The 23,367-nt window shown below is 39.3% G+C and overlaps 1 protein-coding gene and 1 long non-coding RNA gene across 8 annotated transcripts; one reads left to right on the top strand and one right to left on the bottom strand.

Annotated features, from left to right (window-relative positions):
• Window positions 1-2,993: 2,993 nt before the first annotated feature.
• On the top strand, window positions 2,994-15,846 carry LOC112161223 (voltage-dependent calcium channel gamma-1 subunit). Its single transcript, XM_024296281.2, has 2 exons — window positions 2,994-3,598; window positions 15,734-15,846. The coding sequence occupies exons 1-2, from the start codon at window positions 3,361-3,363 to the stop codon at window positions 15,844-15,846; spliced, it is 351 nt and encodes a 116-aa protein (XP_024152049.1). The 5' UTR covers window positions 2,994-3,360.
• A 3,834-nt stretch (window positions 15,847-19,680) lies between these two features.
• On the bottom strand, window positions 19,681-21,685 carry LOC112161224. Of its 7 annotated transcripts, none has more exons than XR_004949602.1 (5): window positions 21,427-21,685; window positions 20,961-21,009; window positions 20,804-20,852; window positions 20,039-20,454; window positions 19,681-19,945 (listed from the first exon to the last, which is right to left on the bottom strand). It is a non-coding gene; the product is annotated as an uncharacterized LOC112161224 (long non-coding RNA). The 7 variants fall into 7 exon arrangements; XR_002921827.2 differs by having other exon boundaries at window positions 20,039-20,172; window positions 21,427-21,666; XR_004949603.1 differs by lacking the exon at window positions 21,427-21,685 and adding an exon at window positions 21,099-21,410.
• Between the last annotated feature and the right edge of the window lie 1,682 nt (window positions 21,686-23,367).

The following is a 23,367-nucleotide window of genomic DNA, read 5'->3' as shown; positions in this document are numbered from 1 at the left end:
ATGTTGTAACTGCAGCAAAATAAGAAACTGCATGCATGCTTGAGGCAGAATGGCAAACCATTATCACACTGGGGCAGCTGATTTCCCAACCACGTCCCCCTTGTGCGTTAGCGCTCTTTGCTCCAACTTAGTAACACCCTTTCTTAGTGACAAAGTAAACAGCTACCAACTCTCCTTCCTCATACAACCCCTTATTAGGGCGATGTGGGGGAGTGAGCAATAAGCCTCATGGTGGAGCTACTTGGAAGTGGCCCCCCTCCTATGATTGGTGCATGGATTGGGACTCTCCCCATTAGGTTTTAATTGCACCATAGACATGTGGAACCCTTGGTAGGGGGGGTGCTTGGACATCACTCCCAGCAAACAGGACATGTCCTCTCAGTGTAATTTTAACTGCACCCTTTATTCCACTCACCCTTTACGCCTCACAATATACACTCCAACACTCACGTATTACACAAGGTGGGACCTCAGATTTTCTGTCCTCTACCCAATCCCCATTCAAAACTATGAGGTGTTGTATGAGACATTATTCATTCTGAACCACTCACATACAGTACATGTATACTTCCTTCATGTACGTTTGAAGATTAACCCTGCACCCAATCGTATGGCAGGACAGGCTCCAGAAAGCCTATACCCCCAAATGGGCAGCATTAGGTTGTGAAAATGGATGGATGGAATTAACACTACCTATTGGCTGCCACTTTATGCTGCCCTGCAAAAGGAAAATTTGACTTCACGACAAACTGCGTTCAGAGCAGGAGTTCTTAAAGTAAGTGTAAACTTTTCATTTTCTGCAGCATCTGTGTGAGAAACAAAGCAGAGGTGTGAAAAATGATGGAAACCTCTGAATCTCTGCAGCTTTTAGCAGCACCGATGACATAAGCTGTAACAGTTTTATAGGCATCTGTGGATTTAGACACGTCTACCTTTTTTTTTACAGCTACATGTTTCTTTAACCAGCAACAGGAATTGAAAAATAACTGAATCTGAAACCACGCTTTAGTTTGTTTGTTTTACCTGAAGACTCACTGATCCATTAGCTGGATGGAATCAGCACAGCCAAATAGTTGTGTCTCTGTTTGCAGAGCTCTCTCAAGGTTCCAGTTGACTGTTGTGATCATTGCTTTGACTTTCACGTGAACATGTGCTCATTCATGTGAGGAAGAAATGGGTCACAGTCTGTAAAAGAGACTCAAAAGTGGGCCAGCTCTTCAAAAATAAAGCCCATCAGGGGAGCTTTTAAAAGAATGAAAAAGCATTTTGTTACTTTTCTAATGTCATTTTTTTGTTATGTTTTTCTTCAGTTATTTTCCTTAATGCCTCAACATTATACACACAATTACATCATCATAATAGTTTTTTTTTTTTGCAAAGCCAATGAAGTGATGTTTTGTTTGACTGGACCATTCACTGACTTGTGAGGTTTTTCATAACTGAAAAAAGAATTCAACATGTGATCTACAACTAGGAGAGCAGCAATGTGGCAGGATTATTTGTTTGTCCTTTTTTAACTCAAAGAAAAGCAATCGCCTAGGGCCCCAGACACCTTGGGGCCCCCAAGCTGAATAAGAAGGTCTAAAATAGTTACCACGCCCATTTTTAATCTAACTGTGTCATCTAAAAACAAAATCACAGAAATGGCAGAAGACTGATCAGGTAAGTGTTTGGTCCTGCCCCCAGACCTTCTGCAGCAGTGGAATATTCCGTCAACAGCAATTTGGTAAGTCCTGGGAGACTTTTCAAGAAGACTAAAGAAAAATAAAATCGTTAGATGAAGGGATGTGACGTGAACAAAGAAAACAAGAAATTTGCTAAAGTGCAGGAAGACTGAACAGAATTATGAGACAACAGTCAAAATGTTATGAGAATAATGTCATAAAATTGTGAGAAGAAAGCTAGAAAATTTGACAAAAATAAGTTGTAAAATTATTAGAAAAAAAATTACAAAATAAAGTTGTAAAATTATTCCATTTAGCTTTGACAATGTTTCAAAACAGATAAACAAACTTTTCCTGTTTAATTTCTGTTACAGACAATTAATAGAAATGGGACAGACATCACTGCTCATGAATCTCGCTGAATCTACTTACATTTTTTTGTTAAAGTTAAACTTTATTGTTAATAAATTACAACTTTATTTTGGAAAAAAAAAACTCCTTGTAAAATTACTACTTTTTCAGTCCTAAATATATGATTTTACTATTGTGAAATGTTGCCTTTTTTCCTATAATTTTACAACTTTATTCTCATTTATTTATTTTCCTTAATGGTCGCCCTGTAATCCATCATGGCAGAAAATTGTGATTTTGAGAATTTTTCTTTTTCAATGGATGTCACTCCATAGGGAATTTTTTCTTTAGTTAAACCTGACTAAAATAATGAATACAACCACTGCCAAACAGATTCCTGTTAATCAAGTCTTTCTTACAGGTTTTAAAGGCTTAAGAGACAATATTTAAAAAATCACTTACTCTTAAAACATGTTTTTAATCCATTTAAAACTGAATAAGTGATAATCCTGCATCATCGCTGGACCTCAACATCCTTTGTGAGTTTTTTGGAAACTTCTGATTCAACAAAGACATCAGCACTTCAATAAAGAAATTATGAATGGTTGCTTTAATCCAAAGCAGCTGATTGGACAGGAACGTGAGTTGGGATACTGACACGGAGCAGCTTTGTTGCTCGATGCCGGATCTGAGCTGCAGCTTATTATAAACTCGTCCACTTTATTATAAATAGTTGATACAGTCAAACTCACAGATAAGGCAGTTTGGATGTGAGTTCTAGCATTAATAAAGGAATCTAAATGCAAAGACTGGTTTCAGTTCCCTGAAACACTTAACTGAGAGAGCTTTTTGAAGCTGTTTATATTGGCTCACTTATGGCAAATTACAGATCATAGCACACTTGTGATGTAACTGGATAAGTAGACAGGCGGACAATTTTGACTCCACCGTAACATTTATAGCATGAGACGCCCGGGAAACACACCCATCACCCAGCATGGCAGTCAGGTCACCGTCCTCCCTGATCTACCTCAACAGCTGACCATCTAAACTTGCAGCCCCTCAGCAGAGCAGCAGCGTGTGGGGAAACGGGGACTTGAAAGTAGGACAGAGCAGCCTGGCCCCCCTCCATTTGAACCAGAAGCACAGATCTGTGACAGGGGGAGAGAAGACACTGGTCTTTGGTGGAGAGAGGGAAAGAGAAGCCATTCTGTGAGGCTAGCTAGCACCAGGAGCAGAAACCCAGTGGACGCAGACTAGTGTCCATACATCTGGTGTCATCGATTTTGCCCGGCTCCATCGGCAGGAGAATCTTTCCAGAGCAGAAGTTGCACCAGCTGGAACTATGCATAAGAGTACCAAGATCAAGATCGCCGTCTTTGTGCTGTTTGTGGGGATGGCGTGCATGTTCACAGCGGTGGTGACAGACCACTGGGCAGTGCTTAGCCCACAAATCGAGAAGGTCAATCAAACCTGCGAGGCGGCCCACTTTGGCCTGTGGAGGCTCTGCAAGAAGTTCATCTACCTCAGCTCGGAGAACTTCGTGGCGGGGCACGGCTGCGGACCCATCAGTCTGCCAGGAGGTAAGAAGAACTCACAACAGGAGTGTGTCTAAAATGTGATGTTTGGACCTTCTCTCTCTGCAACCAGCCCCTCCTGTTAGAATACTGAGACCAGAGGAGGATCTCCAGCCATGTCATTTTTTTAACCCGTTTGTTCAAAATGTTAGAGTTTACAAAAACATCTCAGCCAAAATCTTTAGTCTGAAGAAACATCCGGAAAGACATTCAGATTTGCTATATAGCAGGAAGTGCTGCACATTTAGTAATGGCACTAACTTAACCCTTGAGTATTATCTCTGGGTGACTTTCACCCCAGCAAGCGTATTTACATGATTTTCAATATGTTGCATTCAGGGCTGGCCCTGGGCTGCATGGCTCCTCGGCGACCACCACCACACATACGCAAAAACATTGAAGCTGCCCGGAATATGTTAACATAGGTATTTATTTAATATTTATTCTCCAGAATTAAATATTAATCACTTTATAAAATATTTAGCTTAATCAAATTTCACCCTAGTCAGGACATGAACCCCCAACATTTGTGATAGAGGGTGACTGTGTTTAAGGTTCAAATATTTCCATTGTTAAGGGTTTAAAAAGAGGAAAAGAAAAACAAAAACAAGATTGCCAGTTAAATTATTCTTTTCCGACTTAAAACAAGGGTATTTTTCAGCCAAAATGGTTGGGGTAAATTTCCAAGCAATTGAATGTAAATAAAACAAACAAACCTCTGCTTTGAGTCCGTTTTTTTCTCCTCTTTTTTACTTTTTTGGCCATAAAGATGTCCCTAAAGGCTTGTTTTGCTGCTTTTTCAACCGTAAAGTTTTAAAGATGCACTAAGAGCAACAACATTCCGTGCCCCTCCTCCTCCCCACCTATCTTTGACAGGGGGCTGCGTCAGGCAAGGAGAGGTGGAGCACCAGGCAAAATTATTATGTCAGACTTTTGAGTTATCTTTAATGGTTTTAATTATAACCTTTTTCAACATTTAAACACTAAATGAGTAGTGTTTTAAACTTCAAAACAAAAATAAAATAAAATAAAATAAATAGGCGGGCGCCTAGGTTGCCTATGTCCAGGGCCGGCCCTGAGTAAAGTCTCATATGTTCCAGGACTGAGTGAACCAAAGATCAAGTCTCCAGTATAATTATTTTATTAATTATTTATTTTCAGGAATTTTTTTTTTTAAATTTATAATTTTTCTTTAATTTTCAAACATGTTTTTAGAGTCTTCCTATGTCTTTATTTTCCATTTTGTTACATATTTCAAAGTTGAAAATGAAAAATAACTACTGTAATTTATCCTGTGTTGTCATATTTATTTATTTTTTTTTAAGGAGAAATACTTTTTATTGGGTATATTGTAATTACGACCCAAAAGTGATGGTGTAACTTTTTATAGCGAAAGTGTTCTAGGGTGAAGCTGCATTAACTTAACCTCAAAGAAAGCTTTTGTTTATCTCAGAAAATGCATTGATCGATGGTCAAAGAGGGTAAAATTGCTGTCCAAACAGTTGTCATTGGAGGAAATACAGTTGCATACAGTTATCATAAATTATTTTTGCTTTAATTAGGATTCAGGAGAAATCTAATCTAAATAAAGCAGAAAAAATCAAATTGTATCTGGTTTAAAAACAGCTGCTCCGACTGTGAAACTCAAAGAGATTTGATTGCATGTAAGAGATCTGCCCCCTCCCACTCCTGAGAGGCCCTTAACAACTGCAGACCTCTGACATCAACCAGAGCAGCTCCATCTGAAGAACCCAAGTATCCAGAGACCGCCGGCAAACACTAAACACCACAACAGCTGCTTTTTTTGACGCTCCGCCCCCTTCATGACATATATTTTTATGGGGGGGGCAATATGAAAGGACAAATATGGACACAAATCTATGAAACGTCTCTGATCCACGCACCTGACGGAGCCTCACAGATGACCACATTTAGCTGGAATTAGCCCCACAACGTAACCAGACTAAAGATAAAACAGGAAACGGATACTTTGAAAACGTTACCTTCAGTTATAAAACATATTCACTTCCAACCAAGTGAAGGACTCCTATTTCATACGTTTTTAGTTCCCATTTTTTAAATTGAAAATAAAGAGAGTAAAATTCAGTGAACATGAACATATTGTAACTTTTCAACCGTTAACACGATTATTCGAGCTGCTTTTCTCCTTCAGAATCTACTGTGTCTCTAACTGTATTATCTGCGTATGTGAAACAGTCAAGAGTCTGTTGCTGTATATTAGCTAGAGCGTCTTCTGCTACATGAAAACAACTGTCTCGATACAGTTGAGGAAGACTCCCGGTTTTGTCCGTAAGCAGCAGCTTTATTGTCCTTTGCAGTCAGAGGCTCTTCTTCTGTTTCCTCACTGACTCTTTTCTCCCCAAAGACACTATCTCAGCAATCCATGCAGCTAGCGGCTTTAAATCACATGATCAAGACGAATATTGTAAATCAGGCAGTTTTCCAAAATAAAACTTCCTAAAAAGTTCAAAGTTCAGAAAATAAACAGAAATCATCTAATTTAGCACATATATTTCTTTTTTTCTGTCTGCGGGCTGGTCCCAAGTGACCTACGGACCGGTACCGGTCCACAGCCCGCTAACTTAAGAAATAATATGTCGTGCTGTAAATAAAAACAAGCAAATCATTTAACATCATTTGATAAATACATTGAAATGTTACATTTATTTTATTTACTGTTCTGTTTTTTAAAATAAACATCAACAGCCATATATATGAATGCATGAATGCAGATTGAAATAGGTCCAAATGAACTCATTTTTATTTATTTTTTTAACATCCTGACAGGTTAAACAGCACAAAAGTGCGAACTCGAAAACTGGAAACAAAACTCCTCATAATAACTTGTTTAGATTTTATTTTATATCTGTACTCTAACAACCGACTAAAGTTCCGGTTTCATGATCTCTGCTAGTTTTTAGTTTAAAGGAAAACTATATGCCATAAATCCTATATAAATAATATTTATAGTTTTTAGAACGACATTTATTTATAAAACTTCAGATAAAACCATCATGTGAGGAATCCTCGCCTCCACTGACTGAAATGGTTGCAGAAACTCCATCACTCATTTAGAGGAACTATGAGCAACTGTGTCCTGACAGATGGCTGCTGTTTGGAGTCCTGCTCTCCGCCTGCACCTTAGGGCCACTCCAGCAGCAGATGAAGTGCCTGGGGGGGTGTCACCGGGTCATGGCATGTGCTGAATACTCAAAATCAGCTTGACCTTCCCACACATGCTGGCCGTTCTTCAGATGTTGGTGACAAGTTGCAAACCTACTTTAAAGAAGGTTAAAATGCAATTTTGAATCAATGCGCGGAGATGTTTATGAACTTATCGATATTCAACCCACACAGATCCCACAATATTAGACATATCCAGATGCAGAATGAAGACGTTAATGGATCGACTGGAGAGGAGCATTGAGACATCACAAAAATTTGTTTATTTCTTCTCCTGAATGAACAAAAATTCATAAATGCATATTAAATCCTAAATTCTTTTCTATATGTCATGAGAAAAATGCAACAAGAACATGTAAAAATGCCAAAAATATGATTTTTTCACTCGAGTCTGAGTCAGTGCCTGTCTTTCCCATCAATCGTTCAGGGCTTCCCCAGAGTCACTAACTGTATTTGCGGAGGAACATTGTTGTTTATCACGGCTCCATGACCCAAAACAGGTGTCGAGCTCTGAGCCGAGGCAGACAACCACGGTGAAGACATCACCTCCACACGGCTGGAAAGAATGGGCCGGCTTATTGTTGAGGCCGGCTGCTGACAGAGTGCAGACAGGCTGAAGATTACATTACATGCTGTGGGATCTTCATGAAAACCACGTACAGATGTATTACAGGCTCTAGAAATGCTGCAGTTGTTGTTTCAGTGGATTTGTATAAAGAAACATGAGTTAGAGTCTTTGCAGTCGCTGCAGTCTCAGTCTGGAGGAGGATCTGAGGAGACAGAGAGCGAGAGTGAGTGAGGACACATTTGAGGTTTTTGTAAATGAGTTTCTTATTTGTTTTAAACTGCATAAAAGCCAGTAAAAAGGCTAGATAAAAACATGCAAAATGCTAAACCAGCAATAACTGGGTAACTCTTTATGATAAGATTGCTTAGCAAGCTTTATTAACACATTAACAAACAATTTAATGTGTTTGTAAGGTTTTAGTACGACATTTATTAGCACAATAACCCAAATAAGGTTTAAATTTGCAGCACCTCATCTACAGTGTCACCAAATCGTATGTCAGTTATGCACAAAAGTGGGCGGGGCTTGACAAATTTCTAGCTCCAGTCTAGGTCTATAGGGAAGTTTTTGCACCAGGGTGGGCAAACTTTTTGTTTTTTGGGTCACAAAGAGTTCTAAAATATGACAGAAGGGCCGGACAGGGTGTTTGGTAATTCACCTTATAAAAGAAAGAAATGACATGGAATTTGGACAAAAACATACTAATTTTTTTATTGAAAATTAATATATTTTAAAACAGAACATTTTGGAGTTTTCATTTCAAAACTGTGACTTTTTTTCTCATTTTGATACCAATTGCATCAATGAGAAAAACACAAACTTAAGGAAATTTGGCCTTCGAGTGTCGATGGAATGATTGGAAAAATGTAAGTATGACTCAGAAATTACCCATGAACTTCAGAAAAACAACAAATCTTAAAAAAACAAAACATGAACGCAGAACAACTTTTTGAACAGACAGGTCAATGATTCTATTCTGCACCATCTATGGGGAGACTGATGAAATACAGTGAAAATAAAGCAATAATTAGGATTCTAGTTTAGTGGGCCAGATTAAATAGTTTGACGGGCCGCATATGGCCCCCAGTTCGCCTTCACGCTACTGCCCAGCTATATAGAGAGGGCCTGAGTAGTTTCCAGAATCGATTCCATTTAATTCACCAGAGCCCGGATCGATTCAGATCCAATTTTAATTCTTTTGATCCACTCAATTAAATTTGATTCCGTTACATTTTGAATTTACACACTTTACAAATTCAGACACATTCGTTTAGAAATACATTTTTATTTTGATCTGATACAGTTAAAGGGTAACCAAACAGGGAAGTTGGAGGCTGACTCCACCCACAGCCGAAATTTGAAAATCCACTCAGAGGGGCGGGGCTTGGGGGGGCAGGACTGTTATCATTACTGGAGCTGCAGATCACTATGAAGGACTCATGAAACTAACATGGTTTGACCAATCACAAAATTCAACTGTAATACCTCGATTCAACCTGTAGGTGGCAGCACACAGACAATTTTAGACTATATTTTCAAGAATTAAACAATTTGATTTTAATTTATGAAAAATTTGGCAGTGACCAACAGACAGCACCTTTAAAACCCCCATTTATAGAAGCCAAATAAAGTTTATTTAGGGTTTGGTTACCCTTTACATAAATTTATTCTAATGAGATTGTTAATAGCATACAGTGTTACTTGGATTCTCAAACGGAGAAGCTCCAATTGTTCTGCCTCTTCTGTTTCAGTTTGGCCACTAGGTGGTGATCACGCTATAACATTAAACCTTATTCTAGAAAAAGAAGTAAATATAAACAAAAAACTGTGTTTTAAACCACAAATTGTTAATAAAAAATATTTTCTTGAAAAAGTTTGGAAAAATTATGCTTATGAGTTTATAAAGATGTTCATTTAATCAGTAATGTATGTTTAGGTCGACTGAGCGTTAGCATTAGCCGTCCTATGGGAAATCTCATTAAACGTTAGCATCAAGCTAGCAGACTTTAGCTTTGTGTGTTAGATCAATCTCTACATTTACAATTATTCATCTATTAAGCTTAAATCGATTCAGATCGATTAATACATTTTGTCAACCCAGCACTACTCCTCTTTTATCCACGCCATTTTATAGGGAGCAAAATGTTCCACTCTCACATAAAAGCAGATTTGATCCAACTCTGTTAAATATCTCACAATCTAAGAGCACTCTGATCAATGTCAAAAGCACAAGAGACACTTAGTGCTCCCAGACTTTGAACAACCACCACTTTACTGTTTTTCACTGTAATTTCATCCTTCTTGTTCAAAACCATTTGCCATTGTATGAATGTATAGATCTTTTTCGTATGTATCTAATTAGTAAAACTTAGATACTACTTTGAGGACATTTTGGCGGTTTTAAAGAGTCTTTGAGCGTGTCCTCTAGCATCCCAACAATGCAAAACCTGTTTTCCTCATTTATTCTGTTACCTTTAAAACAAAACTGGTGTGGTCAACACGCTGTGCCGCAGTTCTAAAAATAGGACCTGTAAATACTCAGCTGTGCTCGGGGTCGAGTGTTCATGCACAGGCCCACCGACTCTCTGAGTGACAGGGCCGCCTGAAAGAGCCCAGCATAACTCTGAGGCTCACGCTCGTCTGTTCCCTCCAGACCCGGCTGCACTTTTATGTCCCCATGGAGTTGTATTATTGCTCATTCTCTGGGGATGCGATGCAGAGTCCAAGTAAGAGGTGAAATCAGCCAGATCAGCGCACAGACACCTCAGGTCAGACAGAGCATGAGGGTGAGCTGCTGCTGATGGATCCAAGTATCACTGTGGCGTCTGCAGGTTTGAACTTACAAACTCAAGAGTCAGTTTTGAAGTATTTGGTTCAAAAGTCAATTTTTTTGTTGTTTCACACAAGAGAAGAAGTAAATGAAAACTGTCTGGCTCTGTAATAAAGCAGAGTTCAGACAGTAGAAGCGGCTCAGATGAACAGGCCAAACTTAAGCAATAAACAGGATGAATGGACAGAACACTTTAAAGCCACGAAGGACATCGCTGCCATGTGACAAATGTGTCGAAACGCTGCTAATCTCAGGATTGCACCTGATCTTTGGCAAGATGACATGGTTATGTACCGACTTGGAACAAAGGAGACCTTTCAGAACCTGAGAATCACACACAGAACAATTCACTGTTCCTGTCCAGGAGTCACCAACAGAAGTAAAGACAAAGATGTCCTGGTCAGGTTTTTTTTACCCCAATACTCTGCTCTGATTGAACGTATTGATCACAGCAACGTCAATAAACATTGGAGAATTAGCTAAAAGAGTCTTTGGTGAACTGGAAGGAGAAAGAATCAGGATTTTGGAGGAAGTTCTGTCCATGAAGATCTTCACTTCCTCGTCCCAGCTGACATCCGGATCAGAACCATACGGCTGGACATTACCCAGATTGATGGATGTTTTGTGTAGCAGCGGTGAAGATTTACACTAGCAAGACACAGAGATAGGGGATCAGGGGCGGAGCTACTCATCTCAGCTCCAAAAGCCACGCCCCCTCAGAGGAGATTTTGGAAACAGAGGCTTCAGATCAACATGAAAAATGGCTTTTTAAGACATTTAGGTTGAGGGATTTTGGTTAAAAACTTCTAAATCATAATTAAAACACTTCTGGGAACGTTTTTGTCATGAAGGCTTTAAGATCTTCAGAGATGTTGAACATTTTTGATCAGATGTGATTTGTTAAAAACGAAAAACAAAGACTTTCTTCTTTCTTTCAGCATGAATGTAATGAGTTTTCATGACTTTGGTTGTTTTGGAGCTATTATTGGTTTATTTTAGGGCTGTGGACGTTAAGACATTAATTCACACAATTATGCAAAAAGAATGAATATTTATTAACACAAAATACAGTAATTACCTTGCGTAGAAACAGTCCTTTGTTTTGCCTCAGCGGTTCAGGCTTCCACGCCGTGCGTTCAACTGTCGGGTTCTGTCACACTTATATAATGGTCACTTACTAAATAAATATTCAATCAGTTTTTAGGACTTTAATTTTGTTATTTATTGTTTGGTTGAGATCACTTTTTCACAAAAAGCAGACTATTTGATCCGTGGTCCGGCGCTTTGTCACGGTAACATGACAAGCGCCGCTGATCCTCAACTCCAAGGCAAAACAAAGGGATATAAATGCTGATCATCACGATTGGTTCAATAAATTTCAGTTCACCTCTTACCACTTGTGCTTGTCTAGAAGATGAAAGTTTTATAGCAGCCTGTGCAGTGATACAGAACACTGACTGGACTTTCTTTTTTTTTAGGTTTGCAGGTTTGTTTCTTCTGACTGCATGTCAACATCTCTGTTTTCTTGGAGTAATACTGCAGACATAAAAGTCTTTAGAGTTCTACTTTTCTTACTGTTGTTGATGTGTTTTGCGCACAAATTACACTTCTGAGTTAACTCTTCATAAAGTAAAAAAATTCAGACGATAAAATTGAAGGAAAAGTGTTCTCTTTGGTCTGCTTTTGTTCAAAAACCCAATATTGTCTTTTAAAATGTATTTAGTAAAACATTGTTATTAATAGTCATTAATTACAGCACAACAGTGTGAAAAATCTGATAATTTTTTTTAATCGATTGACAGCACTAATTAAAGATAAATGTTCTAAATATACAGTTTTATGTGTGACTTCATTATGTGATTATTCACAGATAATTAGTAACTAATAAAAAATGAATTGTGATTCATTTTTTTGCCTGGATTGTAATTAATTTGTTTTTTTTTTTTAATTGATTCCCGGCCCTAGTTCAATTATTTTATTTGTTTTTTTGAATCACCTTTTCCCGGAGTGAAAGCGTCGCTCTCTTCTAAAAAGAAACAAAAAATCAATCTTTTTTCTGTCGAACTGTATTGTACGTTGTTGTTTGCGTTAAGACAGAACACTAAAGACACGTGCCGTCAGTTTTAGATGTTTATTAAAGGACTTTCTGAGCCCTGAAGTCTGAATTTCTGGCTAACACTGAGCTGTTTTTGTTCTCCTCCTGCTCAGACTATAGTGCTGTCTTCCTCTGGCACTTAAATGTCATGATCCGGACTTCTACTAGGACATTTATTTGAAATAACAAGCTTGAAACACACAGCCCTGATCAAAATAATAAAAAATAAAAATCAAATCCAGGTCGGGAGACAACATCTGATTTTAATGGAGTCTGAAACTACGTGATCGGATTGGCACTGACTTCTAGAAAATGTTGTTAAGCTGAAGCTTTTCATTTAAAAGCTGCAAAAGAAACTTAAAAGTGGGTCTTTTTTCCTAAAAAAATAAAAACAGCAATACATGGAGAAGTTCTGGGAAGAGTGCAGACAGCAAACCCAGCCTCTCCTTTGAATTCAAGGCTTGATGCTCCATCTCGTGTCTACAGAGATAACAGCAGGACCGGTTGCTTAGTAACAACCTCTGCCTCTCTTTATTTTTTGTCCGTTCTCATTCATAAAACTGCTTCTTATGTATATGCGATACAACATACAGCACTAAAACGTTTAAATTTTTAAAGGAAATCTTTGAGTAAACATTGGCGCTCTCGTTTAGCGTTATCTTGTCCCGGGCCTTAATGGCTCTCGGAGCATAAAGCTTGTAGCTCCATACGCTCATGTCAGAGTGACTCCATGTTTGGCTGCACGTTTTACTTCCTCCATGTCTGTGCAGAGAGATTAGAGTGCTCTTGACTTTGCTCTCCTCCAACAGTTTTGATGTCTCTGCATACGACAATTTAAGCCTTTATGCATTTTTCATCACAGCCCCCCCCTCAAAGTTCCCCGCACAAGGACTCACATGTTCAGTGTGAACGCCCGTCATGTGCCGAGTACTTACAGCCACATGTGTGATTGGAGATAAGTTAATCAAGCGAGTTTTTTTAACCGTTTTATTGCCTGGCGAAGCATTAAAGAGCACCTTGTCTACCAAACCACTGAGTGAACACGCCGAGCAGCTTGGCTTTATTCCTGCAAATCCCAAAGGTTTAGCACCTCATCGGGGGGAAAGAATTAAATGTGAAGGCTGCCGTAATCACACTCACTTTGAGAAACCGCACAGAGCAGGCTGTGCCTCTGTGTCGTTTTGTTTTTAATGTTTAGATTACTCTGAAGCTTTCACAGTATGAGTGTGTGACAGTGTAAAGTGGTCGATTGATGCTCGGTAATCACGGGGGGTTAGGGGGTCCGTGGGGTTCAGACGGCGAGGAACAGGATGTGGGGCATAACCTACATCAGTCAGATACGAGTCCTAATGAAATAGAGAGAAGGGACACGGCTGGAAATACAAATGAAGTCTGGTTTGCTCAACAGATCAATGAATTATGACAAGGCTGTGCGTTTTCCTTTGGTTTAGCCTGGAACAACTTTGTGTCGTTTCTTGATGGTTATGGAGCCAGCAGGGTTTTCTTCTCCAATGGAAATGGTGTTCTTGTAGCATATTTGTGATGGTGGAGAACATATATAAACGAATTTAAAATTAAAACGGTGTTTCTGAGTATTTCTTTATCAAATTATAGCAGATAAAAATGTACTGTTTGAAAAAACTCTAATTTGTGATGCTGCAAATGAAGTGGGCGGGGCCAAAGTCTCCTTGGTCCACCCCATTCTGACACATATACTTGCAGACAAATAGATCCATGAACGTCTTTGTTTTCCTTGTCTGAGCTGGAATCTGGCTCCGAACAGTACGGCGGGATAGCTCCAATGTTTTTGTTATACCGCTAATGTTTGGTTGGGGTTGTGAGGACTGTAAACAACCGCATATTTACAGATACCGCTAGTCTCCAACCCCCGCAAATAAGAGGAAAAATACTGTAAATGTAGGTTTTTTTATAATTTTATATAATACTACATGAAGGTTTTTTTTAAGACTAATAGAGTATATTTCACTTTAATAATTTATGAACACATTGATGAATCCATTGTCACATCAAGTCACATGGAGCTCCAGACTCGTTAAACCAGTTAGGCCTTGCTCCAAAAACCTAATCAGTACGTTTCTACTAAAAAATAAAGCCTTAAATGACCTTTACCCCCATGGACACTGACCACTCACAGCACAGGTTGGGTAAAGATGATATATGAGGTGTTAAGACCTACAGAGGGTTTCTCCTTTCCTGCCAAACATCGGTCTGGAGCCAAATAAGGCCAGCCTGTAAGATATTTAAGTGAACTCCATTTTATAAGTGTCTGTCTTTGCATGCTCCAGACCCAGAGTACTAGGTCAACATCAAAGTAGTCGTTTTTGATCACTTTCTTCCTCATTAGCGAACACGGCAGATGTAAGCAGAGGATTTCCTCACAATTTTCTACAAAACGCAACACATTACTAATAAAAAGTGTTGCACTGCAAAAAGTCTGCTTTAAAAAACTAGAAGAAATGTTAAAAAATAAGATAAATATTGCTTAAAATAATAAAAATTATTTGCCAACAGAACAAGATAATTTGGATTGTCAAGACTTTTCAAAACAAGTAAAAATATCTAACCTCATAGGAACCACAAATTTGTATATTTTTACTAATATCAAGCTCATTTTCTCCCATATAAATATAATTTCTAAGACTAATTTTCTCAAAATATTTTTTTATTAAAATGTTTCCAGTAAGGTTATCATGACATTATGCTAACCTCCAGGATCTGTTTCTTGAAACCAGCCAAATATGCTATAAACAAAAGTACTTTTCTATTCTTGGAAAAGAATAGTAAACTGTTGTCAGCACTAATCTTTTCTCACTGTATTTAATTTACTTGAAATTATTGAATTACAGCAAAACTCCTGCATTGATCTTGACCATACAAATGTCACAGGCTTGAATGAAGATTGTTACTATTGTATTTGTTTCCTATATTATTTAATTTAAAAAAATAGATGTTACTATTGTAACTATTCTAGTTTGAAGTGTGTTTTTACTCATAATGTGTAATAAAATCGTAGTAACAAGCATCATCATAATACCTTCTGGCCTCCATTCCACTGCAGGAAGTGACCCATCCAAACAGTGACTTTAGCTTTTGAATTCACATTAATTAACAGCAATCTTCATTTATTGGTTCGTTCCATCATTTCAAAGTGCTCTAAATGACAACAATCACCTTAAAACACAGCAGCCGCTGCTCTCCTCACTGCCTGAGAATCTGCTAAATGTGTTCAGCTGAAGTGTAAAGTGTGAGACGTTTGTTGCGTCTGTCTCTCTGTGTGTGGATGTAACTGTCTGTCTGCCTCTGAAAAGAGAGACAAAACTTTAGAAGAATCTTTTATATTTTCAGCTTCATTCCTGTCCTAATGTTAAGTAATTATCACAGTAATTGTGCTATAAAAGTGACATGAAATCTGTGTTTTCACAGAGGAAAACTGCACCTACTTCAGACACTTCTCTCCAGGACAAAACACGGAGATCTTTGAGTACAAAACACAGAAAGGTAAGTCTTCTCTTTCCTGTTTGAAAAATCAACAGTAAGAAATAAAAACGACTTCTAAACTTTCTCATCTGATCGGACCTGCTCCTTCCTACACAGTGTAGCTAAGTGGAATAAATGAGGTGATCTGCAGTTCTGTTCTGACATAATCATCAGATTCTTCTCCCTCATGTGAAGGTCAAAGTACAGAACGGTTTATTCATGAAGAACGATGTGCCGCTGACAGTCAGTCGTCTGCTTTTTGGTCGCCTCTTTTCTTCGTTCCTCTCGTCTTTGGGAACCGCCGCCCCTTTGGGCCGAGGACAAGTGCTGCATTGTCACACTCGATTCCTGGGCTGTGAATGTAAATGGGCTTGTGTGTGAAGGCGAACACACCCACACAAACTTAAGAAGACCCTGATGTGTGCACTCATTAGACACAAGTGTGGAAGCACACAACCAGGAGAGACTTCATCGTCAATGTTCACATCCTTCACCTCCATCCGGCTTCCTCACGATGACATGAGGAGGTACATCCTCACAGGATATGAAGTAAGGCCGGATCTAGGTGAGGGCAAGGTGGGGCAATGCCCCCCCAAATTTCACGACTGCCCCCCCAAACGTGATGCCATGCAAACAAGAAACACAGAGCGCTCTCTGCTCTCTGACTCCCATTCAAAGTAGCTGCTAGTGCTGATTGGTAGATCCAAAGGAGGGCGTGGCCTCTCGCTTCACTCGGGTCCTTCTCTCTCACTCCGTCGCTCACGCGCACACAGGCTCAGCGGCAGAGACACGCGGTTCTCAGCAGCAGAGCTATTTGAAGTTTTCGTCCGCTGTTTGTCACTGAAATGACTCGATTAAACGTCATTTGAACTCCTTCTCGTCTTCCATCTGTTGCTCTCTTTGTTGTAGTTTGGAGGAAAAAGCGAGAGTTGTCAATGTTCAGGTTTCTGGTTGCTAAAGCTAACACTGTTTGTAGCAGTGAAGCTAACAGTACCGGAGCATTAGCTGTTTGAGATGACTCGCCTGCGTGTCGGTGAGACCAGGCGGCTGCAGGCGGGGGATGAAGGCGGACAGTGGGACTGAATGAGAACAGGAGGTTGGGTCGTCTTTAACAGTCCGTTGAATTTTAATATGCCTTTCCTTAGTATAAACTTTAATATTATATTTTTTATAATATTTTTTTAACATTTTTCCATGAACAACAGATAAAAAATAGCTGGTCGGTTAATTTAACGTCCGTTGTCCCAGAGAAATAAATAAAATTGAAATAAAAGTTAACTTTTAAAGGTAACGATAACACATAACAGATTACTTGAAATCTTGTTCATTTTTACATCAGTGATTGACTGTCAGCATTTCCCCTCCTGGCTCCACATACGACCACCAGAGGGAGCCCTCACCTGAGTATTGACCCTGCACTCCCTCTCTACTCCCAGCCACATCTCCTCAGCTGTTTTCAATCCCCCTCATCACCACCAGTGTATATAGTCTGCCTTCAGTCACCTCCTCAGTGCGAAGCCTTGTATTGCCCTGCATACATCTCTGAGCATTTCTAGTTACTTTGTCTCCTGGTTTTGATCTCTGCCTGTCTCTTCGGTTTCCTGCCTGCCTCCTCCCTCGACCCACGCCTGGACTCTGACCACGCTTATGTCTTGCCCTTGTCCATTAAACCATTTGTATATGGATCCAAACGTCTCAGCCTCTTCGTCACATTGACTATGTAGCCTATTATCCTGATGTTGTAGAATAATATTTAGTGTACTGAGTAATGTATTGATTGTTTATTTAAAACAGGGACAGCATATATTGATAAAACATTTAAAAATGCAAATATATAAGATTATAGCCTTTCAAGCTAATTTCCATCTTTAGTCCTTTAAAAAATAAAAAAGTTGATCTGTACTAAAAGAACAAGTTAAATCAATATAAGGATGTAATAAAACAGCAGAAACAACAGATGGAGTTGTCAATTTAAAAAAACAACAGCAAATTCATAAACATAGAAGCAATTAGTAAGAAAAAAAGTAGAAAAAAGGAAACATTAGGTAAATAGACGTGATAGAAAAACAAGATAATAAATAACTAAATAGAAGATTAAAATAAATAAATAAAAAGCAACAAAAAATACATGCCTTATATTTAAAAAAAATAAATATAAACTTTAAATCAAATAAAAATGACTGAAAATAAATAATAAATAAATAAAAATGACTCAAAATAAGTAATAAATAAATAAAAAAAGATATTCTAAAAAAGACCATAAAGAGAAGGATAAGCAGACATATTTTCTGATCTGGATGTCAGCTGGACGAGGAAGTGAAGATCTTCATGGACAGAACTTCCTCCAAAATCCTGATTCTTTCTCCTTCCAGTTCACCAAAGACTCTTTTAGCTAATTCTCCAATGTTTATTGACTGTGATCAATACATTCAATCATTGGTTTCTCAGAGTTCTTGATAAAATAATCAAAGCTAACATCAAAATGCTCTTTCATTGATTTACAATCCTTTCCAACTGCGGTCAAATGAGCCGCCGTTCACATTTCCGTGGTCACATCAAGAAGCTCCGTGGAGTCTGGTGGAGATTTTCCAGCGTTCTCAGTCCTGCTACCGTAAGTATTGGATGAAACTCACACCAAAAATCCAGTGATGCTGATTTGACCACAGAAATGTGAACGGCGGCTCATTTGACTGCAGTCAATCACTTAGTATCTCCAAACGCTGTCATTTGACGCGTCTGATTGGTCAGTTTTTAACTTGACTCACTTACGGTAAGGACAAAAAATATCCTGGAAACAATAATAATTTGCAAGAAGAACGTGTAAGGAAAATACATACTTGTTCAAAAAGGGTTATTCTGACAAATAAAATCAGTAATAACATTTTATTTCTCTTTAGAAGTTTACAGGATTTGGGCTTCTTGGAGAAAATGTTGCATTTTTTGTTACAGTGTTGTTAGTTACCTGTTTGTCTATTATCACATCAAACTGAAAATGAATGTTATTATTGTACACCCATTGAAATAATTTTACAAACACATGTTAGTGTTTGAGTACAATTATTTTTAGACTAGACTTGAGCTCCCTCTTTCTTATTTCATATTAAGACACGTTGAAAAAACAACTTATTGTGCTGAATAGACTCAACAATAACATTGTGTAGTCATGTTCTGCAAATGGCTGTAATTTTTGACCCCCCCTCACCTGCCCAGTTGCACTTACTTCAGGTGTGGACGTGGTTGCCCTTGAACTCTGAATACTGGCTGGAGAGTTCCTGCAGAAGCAGCAATGCCTCTTCTGTCCAGAAACTGAATCTCTGTCCATGTCTAAGAGAGAAAGGCCGGTGGGAATGGACTCTACTCTACACTGCTGCTGTCTTAGTACGTTCACTCGGGTTATTCTGACTACAGTAAACAGCTTTCATTAACATTTGTGTGACCAGATATCTGCTCTGTGCCAGAACTGCAAATAACCACAGTTTGGAGAACTGTGACTATGATGGAGCAGCAGTAGCAGCTATACCCATCTGTGCACAATCTTTCTAGTTCAATCCACCACAGCAGGATTGCTGCTGTTTCCCCCTTAAGGCTGGTTTATACTTTCGAGTGATTCATAATCGCTCGAGTCGTAGTGGTCGCATGGCCATCAGAGCAGAGTCGCTCCAGAATGTGACACCTGCTGGTGATGTCCCAAGTGACTGGAATGTCACGCCCCGTGTGCAATCGTGGGCAAATCGTGTCATTTAACTTGAATTTATTTCAGCGATTAGAGTACGTGACTACGCAGAAAACTGTCCAGACAAATATCTTTGAAGACTGAAAATGATGAAAACNCTGAAGTCGTTGTCATGGTTTCACGAGGTCAGAAGGACCCAAGCGTGGAAACATGTCTGTGTGTGAGAAAGGGATTTATTTAGAGATGGGGATGAATCTGGAGTCGATGTGCAAGCAGGGGGGTGGAGAGAGATTGAGAACCAAGAGAGGAGAGGCTGCACCGGGGTTTGCAGATGGTGTCTAAGACATGGGGAGGTGAGCGGCGTTCCTTTGTCCTTCTGGAGCTGGAGGACACGGTGAGCAGGTAGAACCGAGTCTGTGGCTGTGAGGCAGCTGAGCAGAGAGGTCCAGAGATGGTTGGTTGTTGGTACTCGTGGTTGAAGGATTCTGCAGACAGGAAACAGTTCATGAGCAGAGTACTGGAGGGTGAGGAGAAACTAGAGTTTAACATGAATATCAGAGACACTGCAGGTACAATACCTAAAGGTAGACAATGACCTGTCGATGAACACTGGAAGCTGCAGAGCTTAATGCTGAACAGCTGAGATGATGAGGTGAGCACCGACTCCTGCTGGAACACCAGAGCCGCTCAAAGCTGTAAGCACCGAGGAGACCTGCATGGACCAGACAGTAGTTTAGGAATTCAGACCTTCAGACTCAGAGAAACAGAGAGAGCGGAGAACTAGATAGAAAAACAAGTTACTGGAAAGATATTTCTTGTATTTATATCCTGCAGCACTCCAGAATGAAATTTGACCCTTTTTTAATTGTATTTTATTTGTTGCCTTTCTATTGTCTAACTCTCTTTAGTGTAGGAGCACATCACGTCCTCCTCCACCTTTCATGTGTCTGTGTGTTCACAGACGCAGTAAGACTGTGAGGAAGATGTTTTTCACCTTAAAAATAAACGCTGGAGACGATCGCATCACTAGAAAAGCAGAAACACCTCTCAGAAGTTCATCACAGGTTTTGTGGACAGTCACAAGCAAAACCAGCCAACATTAGTCTGAACTAGAGCGATAATTGTGGATGAGACTGATGTGATGAAGTATAAACAGCTTTAAGGACAAGAAAATAGAATCTGAAGAGTGAAACTGATGTTTTGGTGGAACTTTCTGAGGAAACGTACTTCACTGAATGTCATTTCAGACGAGGAGCTGATGCAGAGAGCTTATTGTAAAGTAAAATACATTTTTTTTAGAATGTTGAAACGTTATACTCAAGTAACAGGAAGAAAATACTCACATCAACATGAAATGCTGCAGCAGCTGTCTGACATCTGCTGAGAAAAGAACTGAAAAAGAAAACAGAGAACTTAAATAAAGAGAGCTGACGTGAACCTGATAGTTTATGATTATATTATTATGTATTCAATGAGCTTCAGAAGTTTGTACTGACACACCTGAAGGTCTCTTCCAGTTCTCCAAACAGGGTCAAAGATTCTCCTGGTCCTGCAGAGAATACAGATAACACATAAATCAAATGTTTACCAGTCAAAATAGATCAATAAAGTATTCTGAGATGTGGCTCCATGTTGAACCTTTAAATCTGTTAACGAAGTTCCATGTTGAACCTTTAAATCTGAGGCTCCATGTTGAACCTTTCAGCCTGAGAACCTAACAGGCTGCTGTTAGTCTATCCAAAGAACACACTTGTCATTGAACAAGGTCAGAGCAACTTTTCATTTCTGTAGCATCAACCTAAATATTGTTCTGTAGAGATCATCACCAAAACCATCAGGGTGAAGTGAGTCCAGAAAGAGCTTCTGTTTCTCAGCTATAAATATTGTCTGAATAGAGATGTTATCATCATCATCATCCACAAAACACGACACATCAATATCAGTATTTTGGACTAACAATACTTACTGTGTATTCTATCCATGTTACCATATTCAGGCCCTAAAGGTCTTCACAGGTTGAGCAGATATCATCCTCCTTCACTATGAGCTCTCCTGGAGGACGGTCTTTGTCCAGGACATATTCCATCTAAAAACAGAGAATTTCATGTGGTCATCATAATTATCATAGAGAAAATAATTTAAAATTAGATTAAAAGGTAATTACAAACTAAAGGTAATGTTATTTCTCTTGCCTCAGCAATTATGAAACCATCAACAACTTTAACATTTACTGTGACGGAACAGAAATGTGTCTGTAGAACTTTTAGATTTTACACAACTACAACNAAATGTTGCACGTGGATCCGAACGCCTCAGCTGCTTGTGTAACAAGTACAGAAATATGTCTGTAGAACTTTTAGATTTTGCACAACTACAACATTTTTACTAACATGTTTTCCTTTGCTCTTGATTCACAACTATTTCAATCATTAAATATTAAAAAACACAATTTTAATCCTCATTTCTTCTTATGTCCTCCATGGTCATCAGGAAAATTCTACAAGTACAAACTAAAACTAACAAACAAAACACGTTTTGGGGTCTTTATGTAAACAAATATGATAACGTTGTATTTATGAAATGTATGAACTGTTTAAATTATCAACGAAGCACAAATATCAAGGACTTAAACTAAGTCGTATTTACCTTTTAGTTTTTAATTGCAGTCATCCTTTGAACGTGGTGACTCTGTTGAAGGATTGATCCGTTTATGGATTAGTAGCGACTGTGGCGATCAGCTGTTAAATATATATATACAGTTGTCGGATCTCTGTTTCGGCTACCCGATCACCCAACTGCGGGGGTATCCGGTAGCATCTCGAAGTCCCTCGAGATGCGGGTCGGCGGCAGGTCACGTGATCCTGCCTCTCTGACAGGACCCGGAAGCACGGGAGCCTTGCGCCCCGCGTTTCGGCTCATAACTCCAGAACGACACGGAATTTCCGACTGAAACTTTCAGAGAGGGCTGCACGGTGGCGCAGTGGTTGGCGCTCTTGCCTCACAGCGAGAAGGCCCTGGTTCGAATCCCGGCTGGGACCTTTCTGTGTGGAGTTTGCATGTTCTCCCCGTGCATGCGTGGGTTTTCACCGGGGACTCCGGCTTCCTCCCACCGTCCAAAAACATGCCTCGTAGGTTAATTGGTGACTCTAAATTGCCCCTAGGTGTGGATGTGTGAGTGGATGAGTGTGTGATTGAGGCCCTGTGACAGACTGGCGACCTGTCCAGGGTGTACCCCGCCTTCGCCCTTCAGTAGCCGGGATAGGCTCCGGCACCCCCGCGACCCCGAAAGGGACATAGCGGTCAGGAAAATGGATGGATGGAACTTTCAGAGAACCTAGGCAGGGATCTCCCCGACCGAACCGAGCCATTGTTTGGCCCCGATTCGGCCGGGAAATACGTTTCGAACCGTTGCCTAGCAACCAACCAAAACACAAGTTTAGCCCCATCAAATCCACAGCAGCCCTTGCAGGGCTTCAAAAAAATCACAGTTGGTAGACACAGAGGGAGCTAACTAGACCCTGGAGGTGTTTTGATGAAAAAAATACAGATAGATGGGGGAAAAAAAAGATCGCATCTGGGAAAGCAATGAGCTGGATTCGATCCCAGGTCTCCAGGGTGAAGGACGGTTATGGGGTCAAATCAGGATCAGCTTAAAGTGAACAAAAAAACAGATTTAAAACTTGAAAAATGGAGGTTGTAACTAAAAAAAAAGAAGTGAAAATTTGAAACCTGAAAAAAAAAAAATTGAAAATTTGAAAAAAAACAAACTGAAGATTTGAAAAGTAAAAGAGTGAAAACTTGAAAAAAAAAATAATTAAAAATTACTAATTAAAAACATAGACTGTAAAAATAATGGACTGCACGAGCAATGAGGTCCCCCGTTGGAAATGCATTACTTCCTCTCCTC

Source organism: Oryzias melastigma, linkage group LG3, assembly GCF_002922805.2.
Source record: "Oryzias melastigma strain HK-1 linkage group LG3, ASM292280v2, whole genome shotgun sequence".
Lineage (NCBI taxonomy): Eukaryota > Metazoa > Chordata > Actinopteri > Beloniformes > Adrianichthyidae > Oryzias > Oryzias melastigma.
The sequence above is the reverse complement of the archived record's forward strand: the minus strand, read 5'-3'. Positions and strand labels throughout refer to the sequence as shown.